This window comes from Scedosporium apiospermum (assembly GCF_000732125.1).
Source record: "Scedosporium apiospermum strain IHEM 14462 chromosome Unknown SEQ_SAPIO_0132, whole genome shotgun sequence".
NCBI classification, from domain to species: Eukaryota; Fungi; Ascomycota; class Sordariomycetes; order Microascales; family Microascaceae; genus Scedosporium; species Scedosporium apiospermum.
The window spans coordinates 862,890-887,639 of NW_015971833.1; the positions used below are offsets into that span (position 1 = coordinate 862,890).

The following is a 24,750-nucleotide window of genomic DNA, read 5'->3' on the forward strand; positions in this document are numbered from 1 at the left end:
GCATCGCGTTCTCTTGGACCTTCAGCTTCGGGTAGAGTCCCGACTTCACCACCTTCCTCGAATTTCACGAATAATGGCTGGATCGGGTAGACTCGCTCCTTAACGAAGTGCTACTGCGCTACACTAGGCTCGTTCGTATCTATTATAAATTAATTAAACTCCCCAGTTACACAATTCTTGTAAGCGTTGTTGATGGTAATAGCTTGATGTCGCCGAGTTGCACAGGGCTGTTGAATGAGTGGTTGAAAATAAATATTGCTCCCCCCCCTTCCCTCACACGTCTATCAATTCCTGAGTCCTGACCGAGTCCTCCCCCGAATTCACCAGCATCCGGCTCTTAGACATGGCCTTGCGAATATCTCCAAGGTCTCCCTTCGAGGAGTGCCAAGTTGGCCAGATACTCGTCCTCAAGGCAGATGATGCCCACCCCGCACTTTCCTCCCCATCGTCTCCCATCTTTGTGCGCATTCGCCAACTCCATTCTCACACACTCTCCTGCAATATGGTCTTCGATATCCTAGATAAAGAGGGCTCGGTCCTGCTTGACTCCTCGCCCGCGTTCTTGAAACTTTTCGATCGACGCTTTGCCATCCAGCACCGACAGGATAATGGGGTCGAACTCTGGACCCGTGAAGTGGAGGTAGAATATCTTGATGCTCTTAAAACTGACACGATCCCACAATTCCTCGATGACCTTCACAATATCGAGAATTTTCAGGACGATACGGAAGAGGATTGGGATAAGACCCAGGTCGAAGCTTTCCTCATAGATGAACTCTTTCCGTTGTACGAGACTGAGACAAAGGTATATCGTACACTACAGGAATATCAGGGCCGCTTAATTCCAAAACTTCTTGCCGCGGTGACCTTAGAGCTGGAACTCGATCCTATAAACCTAGACGTCACCAGCGAAGACAAGGACCGCCCCCCGGAAGCGCTCGAACTACTGCACATTAAGGGTATCCTGTTGCAGTACATCCAGGGATTTGACCTATGGAGCATGCCAGATCACGCTCCTCGGACCTCATGGCAAAATATCATCGATCAAGCAGTCGCTGTCGTCCGGGTTGTTGGTGACAACTATATCCTTAACAGAGATGTTCGCCCGGAAAGTTTCAGAGAACGACTATAAGGTATTTATGATTGATTTTGCACTCTGCCGGTTTAAAGGTGAGAACGAATCAGATGCAGAGTGGGCGGATGCCAAGTTTACCAAAGACGAAGAGGGAGCCGTTGGGTTGGTTATGGAGAAGAGGCTGCTAAATGGATACGGGTTTGAGCTGCATTACGAGACCTCGCTACAGTATTTGGAGGAAGTCGAGCGAGGAGGGCTGTAGTTCTCAAACCCGAGGTTAGGAGGAAAGAGCATAGGCAATAGATAGTGACCAAGAGGGATTTACACAAGATTTAAGATAGCGGGAAACAAGGATAACGTGGGGTCAGGAACCAGTTTATCTAGGGCTAATATTTCAACGCCCGGGGGAGGGAGTGGGTATGCTGCGCGTCTCGTCACTAGGGATTGCGCGTCCAGCAGGGTCTCCTCCTCAACAGCGAACCCTTAGGTTCCAGGTGAGCCGCAGAGCTGCACCTATACCCGGGCAAGGGGCAAGTGTGCAAAGATGATGAATGGAGTTGTCCGGTACTGAGGCGGAGGAACAGCGTGTTACGGGGGCTGAAGCCAGCTAGGCCATGGAGCCCACAGAGCGTGCCAACCTTTCAGGACTCATGTCTGCTTCTTTCAACGCCTTGGGTGGTCTGAGCAGCTTTAACTGGCTTGGGGAAAAACAGCGTTGCCAAGGCTGACCAGCAGTTTCCCTCGTTGGTGGCTACGCATCCAGAACAAGGACCAGGAGGCGAAGATCCTCCTATCGGCCCGCCCTCCTAGGTGACGTGCGCACGGCGGTAGGAAACAGCCGAAGAGGCGATCGGTACGGTATAGGCGGCGCATTACAGCGTCAAGGAGGTCACTGACGGGAACTTCGGCTGCTCCCCCGACTTTATCGTCGGACACGACAGGGAGCTAGCTTCTGGGCTCAGCTTCTAGCTCCTGGGTCTGAGCAAAGTGTATAGTGGCATCTTTAGGAATGAAGTGCCCCACGAGGGCCCCCTAGATAATAGCATCGGTTGTTGAATAAGGGGGACTTATATCGTATGCAGTGATTATAGCGCTTTTGCGCAAAAGAATGCGGACCATTTGATAGATATGCTTCCTCATATGTTATTGCATCGAAGTCTCTACGAGCCTTATTTTAGCATCATCATCCTAACTTATGTCTGAGGCATGGCCATCTAGGCAATCAAAAAAGCCGTCGTTCGAGCATCGCCGTCACTAGCAAGTTCCGACACAAATCTGCCGTCCATGACTCCGGAGACGTACGCTGACCCAATCATCCTGAATTTTCCCTCCCAAGGCCTAAGAACGTGAGGAAAGTCTAGCCCGCCAAATATGGCTACGACGTCTCCTTCTCGGACCCCATGCTTGTGGTATGAGAATCCTATATAGCCTTTCGTCGTTATGAAAAGTGTACTCTGAACCAAACTGGCGGCCCTCACACGGATTGCCCATCTCAGATCCTTTATCTCATGTGGGACAAATCGCGGAGGTTTCTGCCTATCCAATTCCTCTCGCAGCTGGGATAGCTCAGTTAGAATGCATGCCAGATACGAGTGGCTAGACTGGAACCGAACCGAACCGTCTGGCTCCAAGTCCTCTTTGCTCGGTTTGGCATAAATGCTCTGAAACTTGGATACGAAGTCCCAAAGTCCTGGACATTGGCTTGGTTCATCCTCACTGGGTATATCCGCAACGGACGTGATCCGATCTAACTCGAAGCCGCCTACCACGAGTTCGAGCCCGTCCGAGGAGACGCTCACGGAAGCGGGCATTCCACCGCATGCTTCTTCACCATCCCGTCTGAATGTAGACGATCTTAAAAAACAGTACGACCAACGTTTGTAGCATTCATCGACGTCACTGAGATCTGGTGTCCATGACGGGAAGCCACTCTCGAGCCGAGACGGTGAAATCCAGTCGTAGATGCGTAGACTGCGCTCCGTCTTAATGACACGCACTACGACGCTCCGTAGTATATCGTCTACGGGGGCATCATACTTTGGCTTCGGCAGCTTGTACGAGTCTGGAACCATCGAGTAGAGGGCATAGACTTTATCCCGAACATCGCTCGACCTTAGCCAGTATGTGTTTACCATGAGCCATGACATCGTCATGTCGCCCTGTTGGAACTGTTCTCGAGTTCCCAAATGGAGAGATGCACCGTGGTAGAACCGCACGCTCTCACCGAAGTGAGAGACAGAGTCCTGAATTTTCTCAAGTTCCATGCTTGTCATATAATCCGACGGCGGACTCTCTCCGAGTTCTTGAAGCGTGCGCTTCATCTCAGAAACCAACCCGCCATCTTTCTTAGCCCATGCAATACAGGCTAGACTAGATTTTAACGTAGAACCACCATAGAGCAACAACGGCTGTCGCTGTGCCAAGGCGAACTCCTGCAAAATCCACATGCGCGTCCAGTACAAGTTCTCTTCGAGCATGCTCATGACGTCGAGTATCGTTCGGATAATTTGATGTCTTGTCTCGAGCCTTCGGAGCCGAAAAGCGGGTGTGGGCGTACACAAAGCGAGCAGATCGATGGTCCTACGCACGATGCGTCGTGGTGCCATGGGCCACCCTGAAAATAGAAGCACGTACGCGAAGCTTTTTCTCCGCACGCGATCTGCCAAGATAAATGCTCTTACCACCTTCCTCTCTACTTCTTTCGATAAAGGCTCACCAAGCCAGCAGATAACGTCTCCGGCCATAGAATAAATTTGAGCCATCAAGAGCACTTGGTGGCCCCGCTCAGCTAGGTCGTCTTGGTTGATACATAGTTGGTCGACCCAGAGCAAACGAGAATGCCACTTCTTGCGAACACGGAGGAGGGCTAGATAGAGATTAGACGTGACATTGGCTTCGTGACCGTCGATGACTACCTGTCGGTCGAAGTTCGGCTGGCCCCAAACATACGAGAGAGCGTCAAAATTCGGTAGCGGTTTGAGACTAAGGCAAACGGTCTTCATTCGACAGATCACCGGTGCATCCCGTCGAAGGGACGGGAGGATCTCCAATAGGCGTATTTCATTCTGATTCCTATTGAGGGGGTGATATAAATTCGCCCTTACAGTCGAACCGGAGTGCATTATGAGATATGAAGACTCGAAGAGCTCACGCAGGATGAGCCGACAGGGAAATTTGGTTAGGCATGCCTGGGTATGTAAAAAGGCCTAGATCAGGCGTAAGTAATACAATCAACAACAATAAGCCGTTTCGTGATTGAAGCTTATTATGGATAAACTATGGTAAAACTAGTTAAAGGACAGACGACTGTTATATTATGACTGGATTTGCGATATTGTTAGGCTTGGAAATAACACAAGGACTATGACGATTGACCGGGGACGAATGCATCAATATTATTGGAAGCAAATTCAAGCCCAGCAACAAAGTATTCCATCGAATCGCAACTATTCAGCCCAACGCCGCCCAAGAGTACCCTATCACCAAGGAAACCAAGCTTTCCGTTAAGCCCAAAACTATCAGTTAGACTAATACCACCACCACTCCCTACTCATAGCCTAGCGAAGTCTTTTCACATACAGCATCATAAAGTCCTCATCTATTTTCAGTAGTGAGGCAAGGAAGCAAAACAGGCAAAAAACACATCCTCGTCACTACCAAGAATTAGTAGATAGGCTATACAGTTTCCACTACTACCATAATTACCACCCCTACTCAGGGCACAAAGCAGATACAGCGCATATACTAGGGCCCACTAAGATCATCCACTACACTAAGTAGGCTATTGACAAGTAGATAACTAAGGACCCTACTAACAAAGAAGTCGACTCCATTCCTAAGTACATAAGTAGCCCAGATATAGGACAGCTTTGGTCAGCTGTCAGGGAGGGCAGCAGGTTTATTAGCATCACGCAGCATCCTAACACTGTCAAGCCCTAGGGAAACACTCAAAAGCTTACGGAGAAGAGAATCTTTTCATTGTCAAGTCTCTAGGTAGTGAGTTGGCCGAGATCGCTAAGCTTATTGACGCTGGCAACCTCAAGCCACTCGTCGACAACGTGATGGAGTTTGAACAGTTTCAGAAGGCGTTCAACACGGTTGAGTCGAGGAAGATGGAGGGAAAGGGGGTCCTCAAGGTAACGATTCAAGAGCTGTTTATAGATAATACAACTGAGTTCAGAACCTCGTTGTGTAGTGCTGTCCTTCATCCTGGGCTTTAGGTTTGAATAGATATAGTACAAGATAACGCTACCGATTGAACTCTGTGTTTATTTACATTGGTTGTATGGAAGAGTTTGACTAAGGTCTTTCTCTTAGATGGCGTAGTAGAGCCAAGTCACTAGATCCGTATCATATGAGAACACGACGGTTTAACTCGTGCTAGCCACCACCTCGCATGCCATTATGACTGCGGACTTGGCGAGGTACGGGCTCCTCTACGCTGTAAGGCATCCATATCAGATCAAGACGAACCACTCATCGTGCTCAGGCGACCGCGCGTTCCAGAACTCGCCATCCATTATCCCGCCGACATAGGCTGGCCCAACATACCGGAACCAATCCCCCCAAGGCCGGAGGACGGCGGCCAGCGAACTCCCATTGAACACGGCGACAACGTCGCCCTCCTGGACTGTGTGAGTCCCTAATCCGATGTACCCGCCGACGGTTCGGAACACTGCCTTCCAGTGATTCACAGCGACCGTGCTGAGAAAAGCATGCATGCCAAGGCTAAGTACATGCTCACCTGTCCGCAGGATTCTCGTGTCATTCTGTAGATTCTCCTGCGGGTCCATAAGGATGACCTGACCTGAACCGGGGTACGACCTCGATCTCGCCACTAATACAGACACGCACCGGACGAACGAGTCGAGTTGTCCCGCAGGGAGGGGTTTTGACTGCGACGCATGCTGTGTCAGCAGTTGGGTCAGCTGCCGCGCCGCGGATTCAGCCTCCTGGTGATCGCTCCGACCCTGAACGACGTCGAACCAGCTGCCGATGCAGTCAATAAGGCTTGTGATGGATTGTCCTGTTTGCATCCGCGCGTCCCCCAACAGGTTCGTCGAAGCGTCCGTCATCCAAGGCAGGCCGGATGCGGAGATCACGTCCAACCGCCGACCTTTGACGTTCAGGGCCTGGCCATCAAGCGTGAGCTCATACTCCCACTGAGTATGGCCGGAAAGGTCAGGCTTCCCTTTTCCAAAGACGGCCATGTGAGGTGGATTGGACGGAGACCACCTGCGGATACAGCCTGAAAAGTCTGGCACCCAGGATGGGAGCCCCCGCTCCCAGCCGGACGACTCACAAACGCAGGACAGTAGCTCGAGGCCGGGTTCGTAGCGGATTATCGCCCGCGCCGCCTCGGTGTATATCACCTCCAATGGCTTCTGATAATCCGGGGCCGGCAGCTCGAACCCGAAGCGTTTACACATGCCGTAAAAGGCGTAGATCTTGTCCTCTGGTCTGGTCGCTTCAAGCATGAGAGCAGGAGGAATGAGTACACTGGAAAGTGTCAAACGAAAGTTAGACACCGGCTCGCCCTCTTCCTTCCTACGGATGAATTCGTTCATGGCATCATGGTAGTCTAGGTACGACTTCCAATGGCGGTGCGACACGTCCAAATCGATCTTCGAGTAGGGGAGGACCCCAAAATCCGCCCCAGCGACCACTATCTTCCAATGAACCAGGTGCTTGCCGCAGTAGAACAAAACGTTGCGTCCTAGGACGACTTCCTGGACCACCTACAACGGTCAGCGCTCGGTCATCATGATTGTGCTGGTGTTTTAAACCTACCCAGGTCCGCCTGAACCATGGTAGACGGAACATGCCGTGGAGCTTTCCGTAAGGATACTCCGGCGTTATTGCTAAAAGGTTGAGTTAGTGGTGGTAGATTATTACCGCAACACCCTGTAAAAGCTTTCTTACTTAGTACGTCGTCGGCCAAGCTCTCGTACTTTCTCCGAAAGAATGACTGCTGTGGTCCAGGCAGCATCGCACCAGTACAGTAAGTTCCAAGGCTCTTCAGTGCCATAACAGCCACTTCTGCGGCCGGGTCACCTTCACCTAGATGGACGTTAACCTGGATCGCACTCCGGTAGATGCGATCCATCATAGCGACCTGACCACCCCTCTCTTCTAGCGCGTCAGGGGTGTCAGCCTGGTTGATGCAGATGGAATCAACCCAGATATACCTCTCAGCTTTACCACGCAACATGCGTCGCAGGGCGCTGGCGCAATTGGCCGTGATTCCGAGCACTTTTCCGTCGATCTCGATGCTCGCGCATAGCGTAGGGTCGCCCCAGGTGTACGATAGCGCGTAGTATTCCGGAGGTGCATCGATCGAGGCCTCGATGAGCGAGCCACAGAGGGGCATGTCCTTGTCCTCGCCGACAAATCGCATTACCCTCTTCAAATGGAGAATGCGAAAGCTGGTGGTTGACGCCAGAGGCGTGTAATGGAAAGGGCCATTGTTGCTCTCGGTGGTGCCGATGGGCGACGGATGGCTTGGTGAGACTGCCTCTCTCAACGCTGCTGTAAAGACACCCAGAAATTCGCGGCCCGTACGCCTGAAAGAGCCCCTCATCTCCACCTGCCGAGCATAGCAGTGACTCGACGCAGAGTGCAGAGATCTTGGGGACCTGCCCATGCATAGACGAGTTGGACGAGTATCTTGGGTCATCTTACCCCTCCATGGGTTTTAAGGCTGGGGCGGGCAAAAGAGCTCAACATTACACCGAGAATCTACCGACGGAGTTCCAAGAACTGATTTCATGGCCAAAAAAGAAGGGTGTACTTCGTATTGATTGACTTCCAAATAGGGGAAACCATTCCTTTGACAGGTTCCATCAGAACTCCCAGATCGGAATTCGGACTGACCCTCAATCCGTGCCTAGGCCTTCCGACAGAATGCTCTCAATTCTCGGGCAGATTCATAAGACAGAAGCATCCCGTGTGATAAGATGTCTAGCCTTTGACGTCTTGGCAGGACTACTGCGGGAGTGTGCTCTGCATCCATACATAAGCATCAATGATGCCTACTGGCCGCTTAGTGAGGTGTCGCGTTTTTTCGGGATGCTCCTCCAAGCTTCACCTTGCTTCAAAACCTCCAAAAGGGCCGGGATGTTGCCGCGTTACAATCGGTCGACCCATCACTATGAAATTCCCCAAAACATCCAGCCTCGTATGGGCCTACCTCACTCGGCTCTGTGCCGTTGGCCTCACTGAAGCCCAAAGCACCTCACCTTCAGTATATACAGTAACCACAGCGGCTCTTCTCACATTGCCCCCGATGTCAACATCTCCAGGCGCTCAGCTATGGGGTACCCAGATAAGCAAGAGTGACGGTACTACTGAGATTGTACTTGGCTGCGATCCATCTTTTGAGACTGCGCCACCCGAGCCCTGGGGTGACTTCGTGGGAGCCACACTCACCTCTAGAGATTCTCGCCGGGTTAGTCTAGAACTGTAAGTGTCACGCGCGCCCGAGATGGATGGCTTCCCCTCCGACCTCTCACTGGTTCCGCATTGTTTTGACCTAATACCACATACTCGTGCGCTTTGACCGGTATAGGGAGGGCCGGCCCTGCAAAAGCAACGTGTAGAGTCAATATCGCCGATGAGCCACCAACCATTACTACTGCGAGGGGATTCGGGACGTTGTGGAAGTGGACGACAGAAATGTATGTAGTTCTTACCACCACCGCCGAACCGACTCCTGTATGGAGAAGGGTCCATTTTTGCGATGATGGATCCGTGGTGACGTCTGTGGGTGAGTGCTCGTCTGGAGTTGTTGCGCGGTCCATGGCCATTAAGCCTCTGGTAGCAGCTCTGATGGTGGCGATGCTGTTGGTATAGGACCCTGCTCCCGGCATATGGCAAGAATAAGTGCACCGTAAACAAGAAACGCACGCTCGCTCAAGCTTTTGTCCGAATGGCCCAACCGCCCCACGTGAATGCATGGTCTTACACGGACCACGCCGCATCAACTCAGTGGCTGACCGAACTACGTGAGAAATATGGTGATGCCCTAGATTTTCTTGCGGCTTCATGACCCAAAACAGCACCTTCACCCGCAAATATGGTAGCAACACCCTCTCGACGATATGAAGTAGAGAGCAAGGTGCTTGCTGTCCGTACATTATGCGTTGACACACCCGACCTGTTCCCTATCGATGGGCCCGTTAAAGGGAGGTTTGTGGCCGTTCCGGTATCTGGGAGTGGTTACCCTAGAGGGAGAGGCGATGGGGGGCCTTTGGCTTTGTGTCTCCCGAAGACGGGAGCTGGGCTAAGATTGTCATCGGCCCTGCCTGGCTTAACACAGTTGCGCCGCGGATCAACGGCTCATCTCTGTCGCTCACTGGAGAGTCATGAGAGACGGTATACCCTGACAGTCGCACCCCGTTAGAGGCGCTTATGAATGCCCGACATTTCTCATTATCCACTGGACCAGAACATACGAAGGGACTGCAGATCGTTCAAATCGAGCGCCTTCTTTCAACGTACTTCGCCGACGGCATATCTCACTCGGGTGCTCGTCTCGTTTCTCAATCAAACCTGCCTTTTAGAAGGATGTATAAGTTTAGGAACACCACCAAACATGCCGTCGAGTTTCCGGGGCTGGATGAGCGCATGGCCCGATCTATCGTTCGACTTGGTGAACCGCTTCCGCTTGGCGACCCGGCTTCGCAGCCGTCAGCGAAGTTTGTCATGGAAGCTTTCTTTTCGGGGTATGCGATGGCGATGACCGGTTGGTTCGACTATTTTAGCGCTGTAATACTCCTGGTACACGTTGCCATCGCCATCTTCTTCTTCTTTTGGGTAGTATTATTCGGCCGGACTGGCGATAGCTGGGACACACCAGCCGAGTTGCTCGCCCAGGCTTTCACGTCGCCTCCACTCAAGGGAGGCGAGTTACTGTAGGCGAAACCTGCGCCGGGACTAGGCTGTTGGAAACACCGAGGCAGATCATGTGGGTAGATGCTGTGGGCGAGGAAGACGGGACTCGGCTTTTGACACCTGAGGGACCTAGTGGAGGAAAGATGATGACGGGGGGAAGAACTGAAGAATTAGCACTGCGGATTGAAAAGGTTGCCCGAGAGGAAAGGGTTCTAAACCTAAAGTGGATAAGAAGTATGGGCGACACGCCTTCACTCGATCTAAGACGATATAGTTGGAGAGGTTTCTCTATCAGGATAGCCTAATAATTGGATCCATTTCTTATCCACTCTTGTAGACAGCCTATCGTAGACCACCCCAGGCTCGCCGCACATGTAGGCAGGCGTTCCAAGACCACCCAAGACCTTGTCAACTATATAGAAGAAACCATCCAGGCTCGCCCACCAGCCCTAAGGAAATTACTCTCCCTACGTTTAGGGGCAGCTGCGGACATTCATGGTTAACCCTAAACCATCCCTGGTAGTCGGGGTTAGAGCCCAGCCGTGCTTAACTTCTCTCAGGCCTGTTTGTTTCCATGATTACCCCTATTATTAGTATTCTACGGTTTCGCGAGCACATGTTTTTTTAGCCCTGGGGAGAGCAATTGGCATTAGGATCTATTAATATGACGGCATCCTCCGGTGGCTTCGACCGACAAACCGGCGCGGAGAAGTGGGTCATTGAAGTTCGTGATCGGTGAACGTTCGGGAGATGGCCGAGGTGGTGTTCCTATTTCGGGTTTTGAGATTTCGCTGTGGATACTGTGCAACCAGAACTCGTCGTACTCGCCTTACTCCAGGATCCCCTGCGAAAGGCACCGACGATCATCACTATGAGTAGAATCAACGGCCTTTTCACACTCTCTGGTTGCGCTGTGTACAGCACGACTTTATCCACTTCCAACGTTCAATGTCGGAATGCCCGCGGGTCATCCAGGGATTGGCGAGTGATCTTTCTGATTTTCACCGACCGAGGATCATCTGGGGCAGGTGGCTGAAACAGGAACACCCCCTGCAAGAGCAGGTCTCTGGCGAATTAAAAGCATGAAACCGATATTCCTCCCAACCGGTTTTCTCCCGCTCCCCTTCACAAACCTCATTGGGAGACTCTGAATGGACCACGAACAGCGGGGATCCCGGGAAAAGGAGCCTAAATACCATCAGATCTTTCGAGGTAAAATAGAACCCGGAAATTGGAAAGCGATGAGAAGTCAAAAATAGGTACTGGTGTTCTTCAGCGATCACGCCTCTCGGCTTAACTGTCGGAGATGCTTATTTTCTTCCTCGTTATTTTCTCTCGCCCTGGTCCTAGGGAGTCTGAGCATATTCAAAACAATGCAGGAGCTGCTTGACTCCGCACCACGGACACCTGCGCCACTCCCGTTCAGGGGCGACTTAAACGGGCAGGTAGTGCTCTGGCAGATGAACCAGGGGAGCCAATGATGCTGTCAAAGAACCATATGGGACGAGCTCGGTGCATAGACTGAGAGGCGGAGCCGGAGGGATTCAAAAGATTGAATGACATTTTTGACAGTTCAGTCTTGGTCGGGGCATAGACCTCGTTTTATCAGATGAACTGCTCTCGGCCCCTCATCTCTGAGCTTAATGCTTCTCACCATTTCACTATACGGATGCTGGCAGACCGAAGGGGTGATGTAGAAAATAGTCCATCGTCCTCCATTAGCATCTCTTGAAGGGGACCAGCCATTCATTCCCGGACCCTTCGTTTCCGTTCTTTCGCTGCTGGGCAGTAACGCACTCTTTTCTCCATTCCTTTTCCCAGCGTTCATTTCTTATAAAACATGGTCCGCATACAGACCATCGCCGGCCTGCTCATAGGGCAAAGCACCTTCTATGTGAGTGCCGCGTCCATTCAGCCTTTAGCTCTATGGCAGGCCGATTCCTCGGCGACCAACTTGATTTCCAGCCGTAATCTCCAGGGCACCGACGATGTATCTATCACCGTGGAGCCTGCGGCTCCCATGATCATGACTCCCCTCCGAATCAACCGCGGGGGAAACACCAAGCGGGACCGCAGAGAAGCCCTCGCGCCCCAAGCCGAGGAATCTCTCTACTGGAGTGCCCAAGACGGCACCGTCGCCGAACTCACCCTCTCCATGCCCGGCGAAAACGAAAACATCGTGAACCTAGAACGCATAGACGACATGGTCCGGAACATTGAGTGTCTGCGCAACGGCACGGGACAGGTCAAGATCCAATTCGCGGAGGAGGCCGATTTCGACGACGCCGAGGACATTTGGCAGTGGGTCAACCAGGAGCCGGGGAACCACTTCACGCTCCTCGTTGGCGCCGGCGCCTGCGGTTGGAATGAAAATCAAAGAGTTCTTTACACTGTTACGGGACTTGTGTATAACGACGAGAGCGAGACAGTGATTCTGGAGGCCGAGACTACCACGTGGAAGGATTCGGTGCATACGTTTTCTCTCAATATTGGCAAGCCCGCTGTTGTTAATGGCGCACCTGTCCAGCGACGGACCATGGCTGGTGTTCGTGGTCGCCGCGGCTTCTTTGATAAGGTTAGGGATGCTCTGAAAGGTGCGACGGATAAGGTTGTTGACACAGCATCCGATATCGTGGGCGCAGTTGGCGATGCCACCGACAAGGCAGTCGATACGGCGTCGGGTGTTGCCGATAAGGTCGTCGACACGGTCACCGACGCTGCCGGGAAGGCTAAGGACGCCGCCTCCGATGCTGCTAGTACTGTTGGAGAGGGAGCTGGCCAGGCAGCGGACAAGGCCGTCGACACAGCAACTGACATCGTCAACAACGTGGGAGATGCCACAGATAAAGCTGTAGATAAGGTAGTCGACGTTGTGGGAGATGCTACTGATACAGTCGCGGACACGACGGGCTCTGTCGTCGATGTCATCGGCGACCTCATCGACCCCGACCACAGCGCCGATTTCTCTATCCCATTTGACAGCGACTTCACGGGAAAATCTCTCACCTTCTCCGTGGACGGTGTTGACGTGACTGCCAGCTGCACCGAATGCACCACCACCGGTTCCTTTAACATCCGAGGCAGCTTCCGAGTCAACCAGTTCCTCACGGAAGAGGCCTGGATCGAGCTCTCGACAGGGGGCGTCACTGCCAAAGCCGTCCTCGGATTGACCTTGAAGGGCGCCTTGACTGGTAAACTCGCTGAGAAGAGTGTTCCCATCGTCAAGTTCTCGCCGGCTGGTGTTTCCATCCCCGGCGTGCTGACCATCGGCCCGACCATCTCGGTAAACTTGGGCGCCGAGATTTCAGAGGTTAGGGGTAGCGTCGGCGTTACGCTTGGCGGGACGGCGACCATCCCCGCTTCGTCGTCGAGGTTGGATTTCTTGAGCGAGGATAAGACGACGGCTACGGGGTGGGAGCCGACGTTTGATGTGGCGCCGTTTAAGGCGGATGCTTCTGTTGAGGCGAAGGCTACCGCATTCCTGAAGGCTGCTGTTGGTCTTGAGATCAGTGCTGTCGGTATGTCTTTTTCTACCTCTTCTCAAAAAGAGGATTGACGTGGAGTTGGGCCCTTTAGTGATAAAAACTAATCATTTCTGTCACAGAGACTGGATTCTCCGCCGAATTGTCAGCAAATCTTCCTGCCCTCACTGCGAGCCTCAAGGCCGTCACCTGTACGTTTTTCCCGTTCTTGCTCTCTCCCATCTTTATAACTCCTGCCCTGGACTGTGACTAAAAGCGTCTATAGCTGCTACATGTACGGTTTGTGGCGATCATCAGAGTGGTATCCAAGGTAGCCTCACACTTGGCACGTCTGTTGGTGTCAGCCTCAAGAAGAAGGTCCTTGGAGATGAGGAGCCGCTCTGGAGCCTCTCATTCGCTGTAAGTTCCGAACGTCCCTCCCAGTTATGTATCTTTCACGTCGTTTCTGACTGTTGGATGTTTACAGGATGCTAAACTTGCCGACCTTGCTGCATTCTGTTTGGGGATTGGGCCAAGCGGCGACCAGTGTTTGGCGAAGAGATTCGCAGAGGAGTGGGATGAATCAGCCGTATATTAGGCTTCTTTACCTGCCAATACTCTTCGGTAGATGATGGAGAACATTGAAGGATGAAGACGCCGTTTGATGTGGGTCATGAAGACAGGACGTAGGTTGTTTCGCTTAAGTGGACTCGAAATGTAGATTATGTGCAGCGATCTGAAGGATGGTAATAATCAAGATATCAAGCTTGTTCGGAGGGTAATTTGGACGAAGTGAATCTACTTATATCACAATGAGCATAGAAATTCTGTTACAGGTGATATCGGGGTTGTAGACCTTGGATCATTCAAAGTACATCCACGATGACAGTTCTTCGGGCAGTTTGTCTCTTCTCTCCTAGTCATCACTCGCTGAGCCCATAATAGGCAAAAATGCAGCAACAACATCATAGAGGGAAGAGCCTTGCTGGGTTCGAGTGAAGGCGATGGTAAAGTAGATTTGGTCTTCTCAGTTCCGAGTCTTTAGCCTCGACAGAGAGCTCCGGGAGGCGCCCGATTGTCGCCGGAAGGCATTCTACCAGGCCGCCAGATTCTCAATAAATATATTTCAATCGGCGGAACCTACCTCTCGGCTCTAGCACAGGTTCTATATAGCCAGGAGTCTCTCTGTCAACGTGAACGCGAAATAAATGAGATGTACCGTCCGCAGGGCATGATCTACGCCGTCATCATAGCTTCTAGTTAAGAGATATATACAAACAATCGTAGGAACAGCACGTGGAGTAGCCTCTTGTAGAGTTGGTTAAACATTTAGGAAGCGATATTCAAGATGGAAAGCAATGTGCATGCTTAGAGGAGCCTTTAACACTAGATTGGAGAGCGATTCCTACCCATGAGCTCCGATGAGGAGGCACCTATTTTGAAGGAGCCTCCTCTGAACACTGCGTCTCTGTACTTCTCACAAGGGCTCCGGAGCTCTGGCTTCATCATTGCGTAGACATTCAGATCACGGACGTCGTACAGAGGCTGAGAGTAGCTGCAAGGGCAGTATGCACCCTCGTGTCTCGTGTGAGGATGCAATTTCCAAAATTCCTGCTTCTGTCTGCCTTGCGTCGTTATCCTGGTAACTCGGTGACCTCTCTGCCACCCTCATTTGGCTGGCGTCCAGGAACAATACGCCTCCTTGGTCTTGCGGGTGATGCATAATACAGAAGAAGCCTGGATTGAGAGTTTCCAGCCGGCCGGCCCTGTTTTGTTTGTAAAGGACACCTCGTTGAGACTCAAGCGGCGATATTAAAGCTACTTGTTAGACTTACTTCCATATAGCCAGAAGGGCTACGAGATGAGTTGGACTAGAATAAAGGGCCGGGGTCATGGAGACACGTAACTGGATGCGACAATCTTTACTTCGCTTTCACGCCCCGGCCCTAAGCCGCATCATCGCCGTTGGCGGACCAGGCCAGCTTCGACGACGAAGTCGCGCGGGCAGATCAAGCCTTGTTGTACTTCAAAGGCCCTTCTCAAAGTGGATTAAAGCTCCCTCTTTTCAGAGGAGGCGCGGCGTCGCTCTCGACAAGGCCTCATCCCTTCTTCATCGCCGACTCCTGCAAAGTCAACCCAGAGAAGATGGGGGATCGACAAACTATCTAGAACACCGCCGAGATGGGGAGACTCCGATGCTCCAATCGCCATCTCCAGCTCAGATCAAACATTCCAAAGCCTGGTTTTCCCACTTCTTTGCGCGAAACAACGCCGCTACTGAAATTACAGGGTGAGCATAAATCATCACCGTTGCGCACCTCCAAAAGCCGAGTCCACACAAGGCCGAAGAACCCTCTCAAAACCATGAGAACTTCTTGAATTCTGTGTGATTTCATTTCACGCACACCACTACACCCCTTCACTGATGAGAGCAAATCTTCATAACCGCCGAACGGACGTGTGATGGCCTGAAGGTCATGAAAATATGGATCTACAAAATTCTCGGCGGGTCTGTCACCGGTTTTCGTCACGTTGCATGCTTAAGTGAAGAAAATTCTTGGCCATTTTTCTTTACCCCGGATATGAGTTTAAAATTATGGTGTGAAGCGGCTTCGACGAACAGGGTGTTGAGAAAGGACATGTTCGTCGTTGATGTCTGCGTGACCTCGGAGATTTGGGGCGAAGCTTGGCCAATGGGATGGGCGAGATGAGTAGAGCTCGCGGTCCTGTTGAAACGGCTGAGGAGTGATAAGCGCCAAGTAAAAGCTGGGCTGTGGAAGCTGTGGAAGATGATGTGGGCGCTTATGAGGGATAAGGATAGGATATGGGGGATACCAGTGATCGAGACGAACAATTGGCGACGAGACCGGCGGAGGAGAGTGACGCACTCGGAAAGGCTCAGAAGTGGGCAAGTTTTTAATATTCAGTTTTTTCTTATCTTATTTTATTGTCTCTCTTCTTTTTAGACCAGTCCAAGTTCGCCCATATCCTCGTGTCAGAGAGAACATCGAAGAGAAGAGAACAACATCAATTGATGCGTCATGAGTTGGCTCCACATCCATCATCCAGCGAGATCCAAAGTACCGTATGTACGCAACTGACGGCGCCTGGCATCTCTTGAACGATCGAGAGGTTGGGGGTGCAGGAAAATAGATGAAGTGTTGCAGTAATTTACTCCGGAGCACTTCGTAAACATCCGCCGGCGTTGATAGCCATATCTCCGTCTTACTTTCAGAGGAGGCGAGCAAGTTACCCTCCTGCGAGAAACGGGTCATTCGTGGAATATCGAAGAGTAAGACCATCACCCCATCTGATCCTCCCGCCAGTTTGGTAGGAGGGGCTTCTGTAAACGTCGCGTCGGTGGCGTCCCTGTCCCACATGGGCGAGCAGATGGGGCAGCCCTTTCTCCTAAAGCCATTTTACGTTACTCTCTCAAGTCGAAGACGGGACGTTCAGTGCCCAAAAGAAGTAGGAGGGGACGACCCTTTTAAGATGATACTTTATTTAGGCTTCGTACACTAGAAACTGTCTCCCTTGTCCATCGTTTGTCTCTTCTCTTTTTACTCTGTGAAAAGATCCCAGGAATGCGACGCCTGCTTTTACTTCGTAAACCTCGAAGTTGGAAGTCTAGTTTAGTTCAGGTGCGCCAGGTAGTGTAAAAGCAACGGAGATGTTTCTAGCGTCATGCCAAGATTGGAAAAGGGGTTGTGGAAACAGCAGTGGGGAGGGAGACTAAAAATATCCACAAGACTCTTTGCAAAAGCGTGTCTCTGACGAAAGAAAGCAAGCTCACGGGGTTAAAACTAAAGTCAACGAGTCTTTTAGCTTCGGGGACATGAGGTCATAAAACGGTCTTCCACGTATCCATTGATATATATGGCCCTTTGTCTCGTAATCGAGTCGTGGCGTCCTGCACTAGAGCATACCTCAGCACAAGTAGTACACTAGTAGTTATCCACGTATAACGGGACGCTAATGCGAATTGCCGCCGTGGAGGATAAACGTCACCTGGTTGAATTGGAATTGTGTACAAAGGTAGATTGGTTGGTCTCTCTGGCTCAGGGAACAGACATTCTTCATCATCTTGGTTGCCTTCTCTTACATTCGGAGAGCCGCAACTACTCGTAGAAAAGATGAATTTGGCAAAGAACGCTGAAGCGATTGTTGCCAGGTGACGATACTTCGTACTCCATCGAGTCCGAGGTTGATCTTCACTGTCCAAGTACATGAATTACTTGTACAAAGCAGTGACGGACGTTGTCCTCCGAATCGTGGGGAGATCCCTGATCAAGTTAAATAACTATCATGCCACGAACCCAGAATCATGGGCGACGCTAGCGTTGAAATTGCCAGATTACGAGCAGAAGTGGAGGGAGTAGGAAGTGGGCTATTCTTTCATCCACGAGAAAACACACTTCTATTAGTTTGTGACCGATGTCTGTTTCTGGGAAGGTAAAGTGCGAATAGTGGAGATGCTCATCTGCAGGGCAGGTTGTAGTGCGTTTCATGTTTGACGACCTGGTCTGTTCCCTGGCAAAGTGGCTTGGAAGGCCGAGCAAGCAAAATCGTCATGATTCTTCCTTCTGAGAGAAGCGTGTCCTCCAGAGTGTATAGATTACTTTGTCCGAACCGTCAATCAGGCTGACATTCCAGACACGCATCGATCGCGTGTCTAAGGCACGGGGGCTTGATAGATGTTGGGAATAGAAGCGACGCATTGTCGTGAATCTTAAAACTAACGCTACGAAGTAGAGGCAAACCGTGAAAGAACTTCTTTTTTTTTTTTTTTTTTTTTTTTTTTTTTTCTGCCTTTCTTTCAAGCTTCCGTCGAGTTGAGGCTCCTGCTTGATGGGGTTAGCAGACGGCTCTTTGGTCTCAAGACAGTGCCAGTGAAATCCTGAGGACTGGGTCGAGGGATGCAAGGAAAGAACCCAGCCATGTGAGAGGAAGTAAGGATTGCCTGCCTCTTTAAAATTAGGACTTTCAAGGGATTATGCGACGAAGACGTGTCGTTCTAGGTCCCAGAATCGTGAGGGGGATTCGCGTCGAGATACTCCCGAATTGAAAGAGAGAGTAAGAATACGAACCAAAAGACGATCGACAGGATTTCCCTTGCTTCCCGCCCGAGATAATCCTCCGCACCCACGAACTCATTCCGCGCATTGAAAGCAGTTGATGAGCCAAATATCACAATATGGGGGAGTAATCATCTGGCAAGTCACACGAGGTACGAAGTACATGGAGCTGATCTGGGGAATCCACACCCTCTTTCAGATAAAAGGGTATACTTCATCTGTCTGATGTCATTTCGGTGCATGGTGCGTTGGTCGGGCTAAGAACGATGAAGTTTGATCAGACTTAAAGATGCCTGTGAACTCTGGTTATTGCAGAGTCGAACACACTCATTACTGGATAATAGTTTCTACTTCTACAGAGCAGAAGCAAGGCTCAGCGTCCGGCGTCCTTCGTATGTGTGGTAAACTGGAAAGAGAGCATGGCAAAAAGCCGAGAAGCAGTGCATTTGCGAAGTATACAAGAGTGCGACACGAGGTAACAATGGTCACAGGAAACGAAGTTGGAAGAACCTTGCCGGCTACGAGACAACTGCCCACTTTGATTGGTCGTTCTGCCTGTAGCAGCACAAAATCATTCTTACCCCTTTTCCGAGATGAGCATTGATCAATGTTCTTGCCCCAAGATGAGCCTGTTGAGAGACATAGGTGATCCATAACTGTACTTCTTTTCCACTGGTAACTTGCAATATCATAAGTACATAATGCCAAGCCCATGTCACCTTCGTCGTTCCACCACCTCCCTTCTAGCGCCAGGTACGATCTGCACTAGTGTTGTGTACGGAGTACACACAGCTGCACAAAAAGCCTTGTGCAGGCCTCAGGTGGTTAGGCATGGCGGTGACCATGTGTGTGTTCTCCTCAGGCCGGGCTTATGATGTACACTTGTACCTGCTCGGACCCCCGATTTTGGCACCATCGAGCCTTCTCATTGGCCCCAGTCATGTCTAAGCCCCCTGTTTGCTTCTCTCCTCGACCTCGCCCGACTGCCCTTGCAGGATGTGCCTCTTGAAGTACGAGTACTTCGTCGTCCCCTCTTTTTATCGGTGTTGGATCGCGAAATTGCTGGCAAAGCTATGTACCTTCAATGTCAACGTTGAACCTGGTCTCGTGGTGTGGTATTGCCATCCCTCGATTCCTCAATTGGAGAGCCCTTCCATACGATAATTACCCATTGCACATGTAGCATTGTAACATTGCGAGGGTTGTAACCAACCAGCGCCCTCTTCCGTAATTCTCCAACTGTTCCTTCCTCTGTGGAGTCTGCTCTCCCCTGCCCTGGTCCCTGGTCGCCCTTCATTTTCAGGATGCGAGGCTCAACCAAGCCTGGAAGTGACAAGGGACACTGCCTTGTTCCCGACTCTTCCTTCCTCCCAGTCCTCCCTCCCGTGCTCTGTTTTCCACCTTCCACCCAAAACGGGAAACGGGCCTGTGGGTATTGGCAAAAAGCAAGCGCTGGACACAATCCCTGCCTGCATTGGTCTATCCAACTTGTCAATCCTGGCTTGGGCCGTTTGACTCTCCACCTCTCCTCACGGATTGTTCCTTTTCCTTTCTCTTCCTCATCCTCCTTCCCATCGACACGCGAATCGTGAAAGGGACATCTCCTAGAATACGGCGTATTCATCCCAATCACTTTCTTTTCCATCCGACGATTTTCTGGTGTTTCGAAGCTGGTCGACGTCCTCAGCTGGTTCAGTCTGTCGTCTTTTCGGTACGAATTTATCCACCACACCCTTCAGTTGTTTCCGCGTTGCTCCCCTCGCTTGCCCCTTTCCACCCCCAATCCCACAATAACCCTCCGAGATCTGCGACACTCCGGCCCTCAGAATATAGCTTGTTCGCCCGTTTCCCTTCTCGTGCGAAGGAAGTAAACAGGCTTTGGGCAAACATTGTTCTGTCGATCTTTCTAACACGGCAGGTTAGGACAGCCACAGCTCGACTATCATTCCTTTCATTCTCTTTCCACGGACGCCGCATCGCAGCTTGGTCTGTAGACTTTGCTTTCTTCTTTCCCCGTTCATCCTATCCGTTCGATTTGGCCCGATTGCCAGAGAGATCGAGAGCATCAATCCGGCACAGGCCCGCTGGCGTTTCGAGATCGAACCCGATATTCCTCGTTCTCCCGATTCGAACCCGCGAAAAAGGCGAAATTGGGACTACATTCTTCCATACACCGGTCGACGCCAATCTCCGAATTACCGCTCTTTTCGTGTCCATTTTTCAGCCTAGTTCTTTCCACGCGATGCAGTTTTGAGAATACGTTTTAAGAGCGAGGCAACCATTCTACTCGTCTAGTTCGGAGGATTAGATTCGACCCACTTGAGGGCCTCAACGAAGCGTCAACGAATTGTCTTGAGGATGACTGTCCCCGATCCTCCAGTGCCGCTGGAGAATGTGTGCGGCGTGATCTACAAAAACTCCTTTTACATCTACTCACCGACCGCCTTCCTACGATTGAAGCTGGAACCTGGTGCGGAATGGGAACAATTGCCTAGTGGCGTGTCTGTCAATGGTGGTGTTTGTGTAGGGTCGACACCAACGGACGCAAGCCGTGCAGGTCTTTATATTGTGGGTGGCGTTGGGCCCAGTGACGACTATAAAGGTCTTCAGAAATTCACCTTTTCCACGGGCAAATGGGAATCCATCTCTCCCGTCACTACCGATGTTCAGAACCGTCGATGGCACGGTGCCACTTACCTCGACAGCTCCAACTCTATCCTAGTCTATGCGGGTACCCAGAATGGTGTAGAGGGTCTCTCGTCGCAGACGTTCACGATTAATACCGAAGCACCCTACGATGTCACGTCCTTCGATTCCAGCGCGCCGCCCGTTATTTCGCCCCTGTTGCTGCGATGGTCTGATTCCGACGCTGTCATGGTTGGTGGAAGTATTGAAAATCGGAGGGTGATGTTGTTCAGCAAGGAGAGCAATGGGTGGAGGGATTCTGGTGCTACCATGGCTGATCCGATTCCTAAAGGTTCCGCAGAGATCAAGGGGTTGATCATGAGCGGAGATGATGGCAGCAAGAGCTTGTACACGTTCGACATGACTCAAGCTCCAAACCTTGTTCGTCGAATTGTGCTGCTCGATGGCACGGGTGCCCCCGTAACAGACTCTCCGACCGTTATTGCGAGAAGCTTGGGCATTCTCGAAGCCCGTCAATCTAGTGGATCCCTAACGGCCGACCGGTGGCCAACGTACAATGACACCCTCGCCCCCGGCGATACTCGAGTGAACTACGCGGCGGCAACCGACCCCACGGGAACCGTATTCTTCGCTGGTGGTAACTCGGATCATCCATTGTGCATCTTCGATGCCCGGGAGAACAGCTGGGTCAATGCGACAGAACTCTTCACGGATCAAAAAGTACTCGGCTCCCTGTCAGCCTCGAGCACCTCTAGCGTCGCTAGCACCACCGCCACTTCTTCCGCCACCTCTTCGTCTACCGCAGATCTCGGAGTCGGAGTCGGAGTCGGTGGCACCGACGCAGAAAACAACACCAAGGAAGACGCGTATCCGCTAAGCTCCAACACCATTCTTGGCATCGTTCTTGGATCTATCGTTGGCATAATGCTTATTCTTGGACTTCTATTGTTTTTGATCAGGAGACGCAGATCGAAAGCACGCCCCAAGGTGCCGATCAACGATGGATCTTCGAGCATCGAAAAGGGTGGCCTCGACTTCGCTGACATGGCGGCGGCGGGTAAGAAGGGCTACCTCAGGGGTCATCAACCTCAAGACTCGGCGGGATCCTACTCGTCCATGGCCATTCTCATGGGCAAGGTGAACCAACAGAACAGGAGCCTAGGTAGACAGCCCAGTAACGGCACCCTCCGAAGTTCGATCAGCAGCATCTACAACAAGGAATTCAAGAGCACGATCAGCAAGCCTATTCCCCAGGAGACCCAGCAATACCCGCCCCCTCAGATCCGCGCATCGCCCGAGCCCGGCGATCGTGTGACCGTATTTGGCCCTAGCCTCACAACGAAGGCACCGCCTCCGCGACCTCCCCGAGGCGATGCCACCTTGTCTAGTGCGCTGGAACCGGCGCGTCGAAGCTCGGGCTGGAATAGGTACTGGTCTGGCGGAAGCGCGCTCAACATTCTAGGATTCGGTAATAACAAGCGGGCAACGGTGGATTCGGATCAGAGCTCGCGGTATTCGGACCAGGCCAAGAGCCGAATCACGCAGGATTCGGCAACCGTCCCTCCTCTTCAAATCGAAGGCCGGCCCGAGCTGAACCGCGTCAACTCTGGGAGCCCAACCGTAGCGCACTACCCGGCCCGTATCCCGATGAGGGAGGGCATGACTGGTAAGATTGAGCGGCCTGTATCACAGGCCTCTTCCGGTTATTCGAGCGGTATCCCCGCTAGTGTCGCGGATATTTGGGATCCCACTTCCGTCAAGAAGCCTTGGGGCACCGACCGTGCGCCCGGCTCCGCATATGGTGGTGCGACGCAAGGCGGTTACCAGTCTGCCCTGGATCCTAGTTCGACGAGCGCGGGCGCCCATCGCAGCGGTGTCAGCCAACAGCCACAACTCTCCCTAGCCAACACATCTTCGGACATGAGTTGGCTCAACCTGGGCGAGTATCGACGCGGTTGAGATCACAGCTAGACAACCGGCTCACTTAACGAACACGTCGACTCTCGGGCAGTTTCGACGTTCCATACTCATGATATGACTGATGGCTGGCCGTGAATGCTCAGCTGCGTTTATGGCGACTTCACCAGCGGTCCGCATGTACACCAAACATTCTTTCTCTCTTTTTTTTTTCTACGCATTGGGACAACATCCTCCTCCCCATAACAGCCGGAATAGAGATGGAGGGAAAACATATTTCATCGGCTCTCACTTAGATGGACTCACTATGAGGCAACCACATGGTTTTTCTAACCTCCTTACCCTTGATATTCATCAATAACTCGTCCTGCATTTTCAACCACAGCGACGGCGCCAGTTTCTTTCCTCGACCCCCTTTTCCGATGGTCGTATCATCGCAATCTGCCCGGGCCAGACCCGTGTGTTTCTCAGGCCTGGTTCTTAGCGAGCGAGGGAACAAAGTCTATGAAGATGCCGTGTTAATATGGCACCTAGAAGTCACAGGCTCCTCCTCGCGGGTATCTGTACTGGTTTCGTTTTCCCTTGGCCCTTGGCGCCGTCTTCTATCTCTCTGCCTCTCTCTCTCTTTTCCCTCTCGGTCTTCTTCCTCTGTCTGGTGTTTTCTTTTCTCGACTCTCCTTGACGCATCTTATCCTACTTTTGTCTGTCACACATTTTCCCTTGTTCCTTGTACATTTAGAAGGCTGGCTCTGGATCTGGCCATTTGCATTCATTGTCCGTTGTTTCCTCTGCACCGCCGAGCTTGTCTTTTTTTCCTTCTCTTTTTTCTCAGTTCTTCTTCCTATCTTGAAACTTTTGTGATACCATCAGCGGTCTGTCACGTTGGGCGAGGTAATTGGTGTCCGGGGATGATACTCCGGAGGCTGGAGGTGGCATGCATTCAAGAAGTTGATGCAGCCAGCATGGGGTAGGTGTATGGGTTGAAGGGCGGCTGGCGGCTTCGTCGTGTTGCATGTGTTTCCGGTTGCTCTTTTTTTGTGGAGCAGCCAAAACAAGCATAGGAAGTCTGGAAGCAGGGGGGCCGAGCAGTCAAATGAAGGCCTGGAGATGGTAGGGGATGGATCTAGAGCCTTGTTTGATGCTTGGTGGGAAGTCGGTCTTGGACGCGAGCGTCGCAGCGCGTAGCTAGTAGTAATATTGACCGCTTTCTTGTTCAAGTTTTTGAGTGTTGTAACTGTAGCTCTTCGGTTCTTGTCGTCGTGGCGGTCGAAGATACGGATTCCACGACCAGAAGTCCATGACGGGAAAGTATGAGCAGATCTCGGTTCCAGGAAAGTGATTAAATGGGAGAGAAACTTCGTGCAGCAGCGAAGCGTCTGCTGGCGTCCGACTTACTACGCAAGGCCAGCTCCTTCCTTCTGCTTTCTTTCCTTGACTCGTGCCCCTTGCTATGCGATCACTCTAGATCGGTTGTGAGAGTAGCATTCTTCGATACAGGGAGCTTCCTCTCGTCTCCCTTCCCTCGAATGGTGTGCTGTCGCGTTAAATGCGTACTTCTTCGAGAAACTAGAGGGAGAAGAAAATGTAAATAAGACTCGAGAATTCGAGAAGCTCTACGAGGTTTTTTTTATTTTATTTTATTTCATTTCATTTTATTTTTTATTTTATTTTATTTTATTTTTTT

General features: G+C 51.6%; 4 protein-coding genes and 1 pseudogene across 4 annotated transcripts; 3 read left to right on the forward strand and 2 right to left on the reverse strand.

Annotated features, from left to right (window-relative positions):
• Positions 1 to 343: 343 nt before the first annotated feature.
• SAPIO_CDS8969 (uncharacterized protein) lies at positions 344 to 1,337 on the forward strand (the record flags this gene model as incomplete). The annotated part of the gene is made up of 2 exons (XM_016790485.1): positions 344 to 1,051; positions 1,122 to 1,337. 2 exons carry the CDS (start codon positions 344 to 346, stop codon positions 1,335 to 1,337), a joined length of 924 nt encoding a protein of 307 aa, XP_016639788.1.
• Positions 1,338 to 2,611: 1,274 nt separating this feature from the next.
• On the reverse strand, positions 2,612 to 3,558 carry SAPIO_CDS8970 (uncharacterized protein; the record flags this gene model as incomplete). Its single annotated transcript, XM_016790486.1, has 2 exons — positions 2,612 to 2,631; positions 2,694 to 3,558. The coding sequence occupies 2 exons, from the start codon at positions 3,556 to 3,558 to the stop codon at positions 2,612 to 2,614; spliced, it is 885 nt and encodes a 294-aa protein (XP_016639789.1).
• Positions 3,559 to 5,532: 1,974 nt separating this feature from the next.
• Positions 5,533 to 7,655, reverse strand: SAPIO_CDS8971 (Uncharacterized protein; the record flags this gene model as incomplete). The annotated part of the gene is made up of 3 exons (XM_016790487.1): positions 5,533 to 6,813; positions 6,866 to 6,936; positions 6,998 to 7,655. 3 exons carry the CDS (start codon positions 7,653 to 7,655, stop codon positions 5,533 to 5,535), a joined length of 2,010 nt encoding a protein of 669 aa, XP_016639790.1.
• A 4,152-nt stretch (positions 7,656 to 11,807) lies between these two features.
• On the forward strand, positions 11,808 to 14,026 carry SAPIO_CDS8972 (uncharacterized protein; the record flags this gene model as incomplete). Its single annotated transcript, XM_016790488.1, has 4 exons — positions 11,808 to 13,485; positions 13,572 to 13,640; positions 13,715 to 13,848; positions 13,916 to 14,026. 4 exons carry the CDS (start codon positions 11,808 to 11,810, stop codon positions 14,024 to 14,026), a joined length of 1,992 nt encoding a protein of 663 aa, XP_016639791.1.
• A 6,835-nt stretch (positions 14,027 to 20,861) lies between these two features.
• SAPIO_CDS8973 lies at positions 20,862 to 23,108 on the forward strand (annotated as a pseudogene; the record flags this gene model as incomplete).
• Positions 23,109 to 24,750: the final 1,642 nt, after the last annotated feature.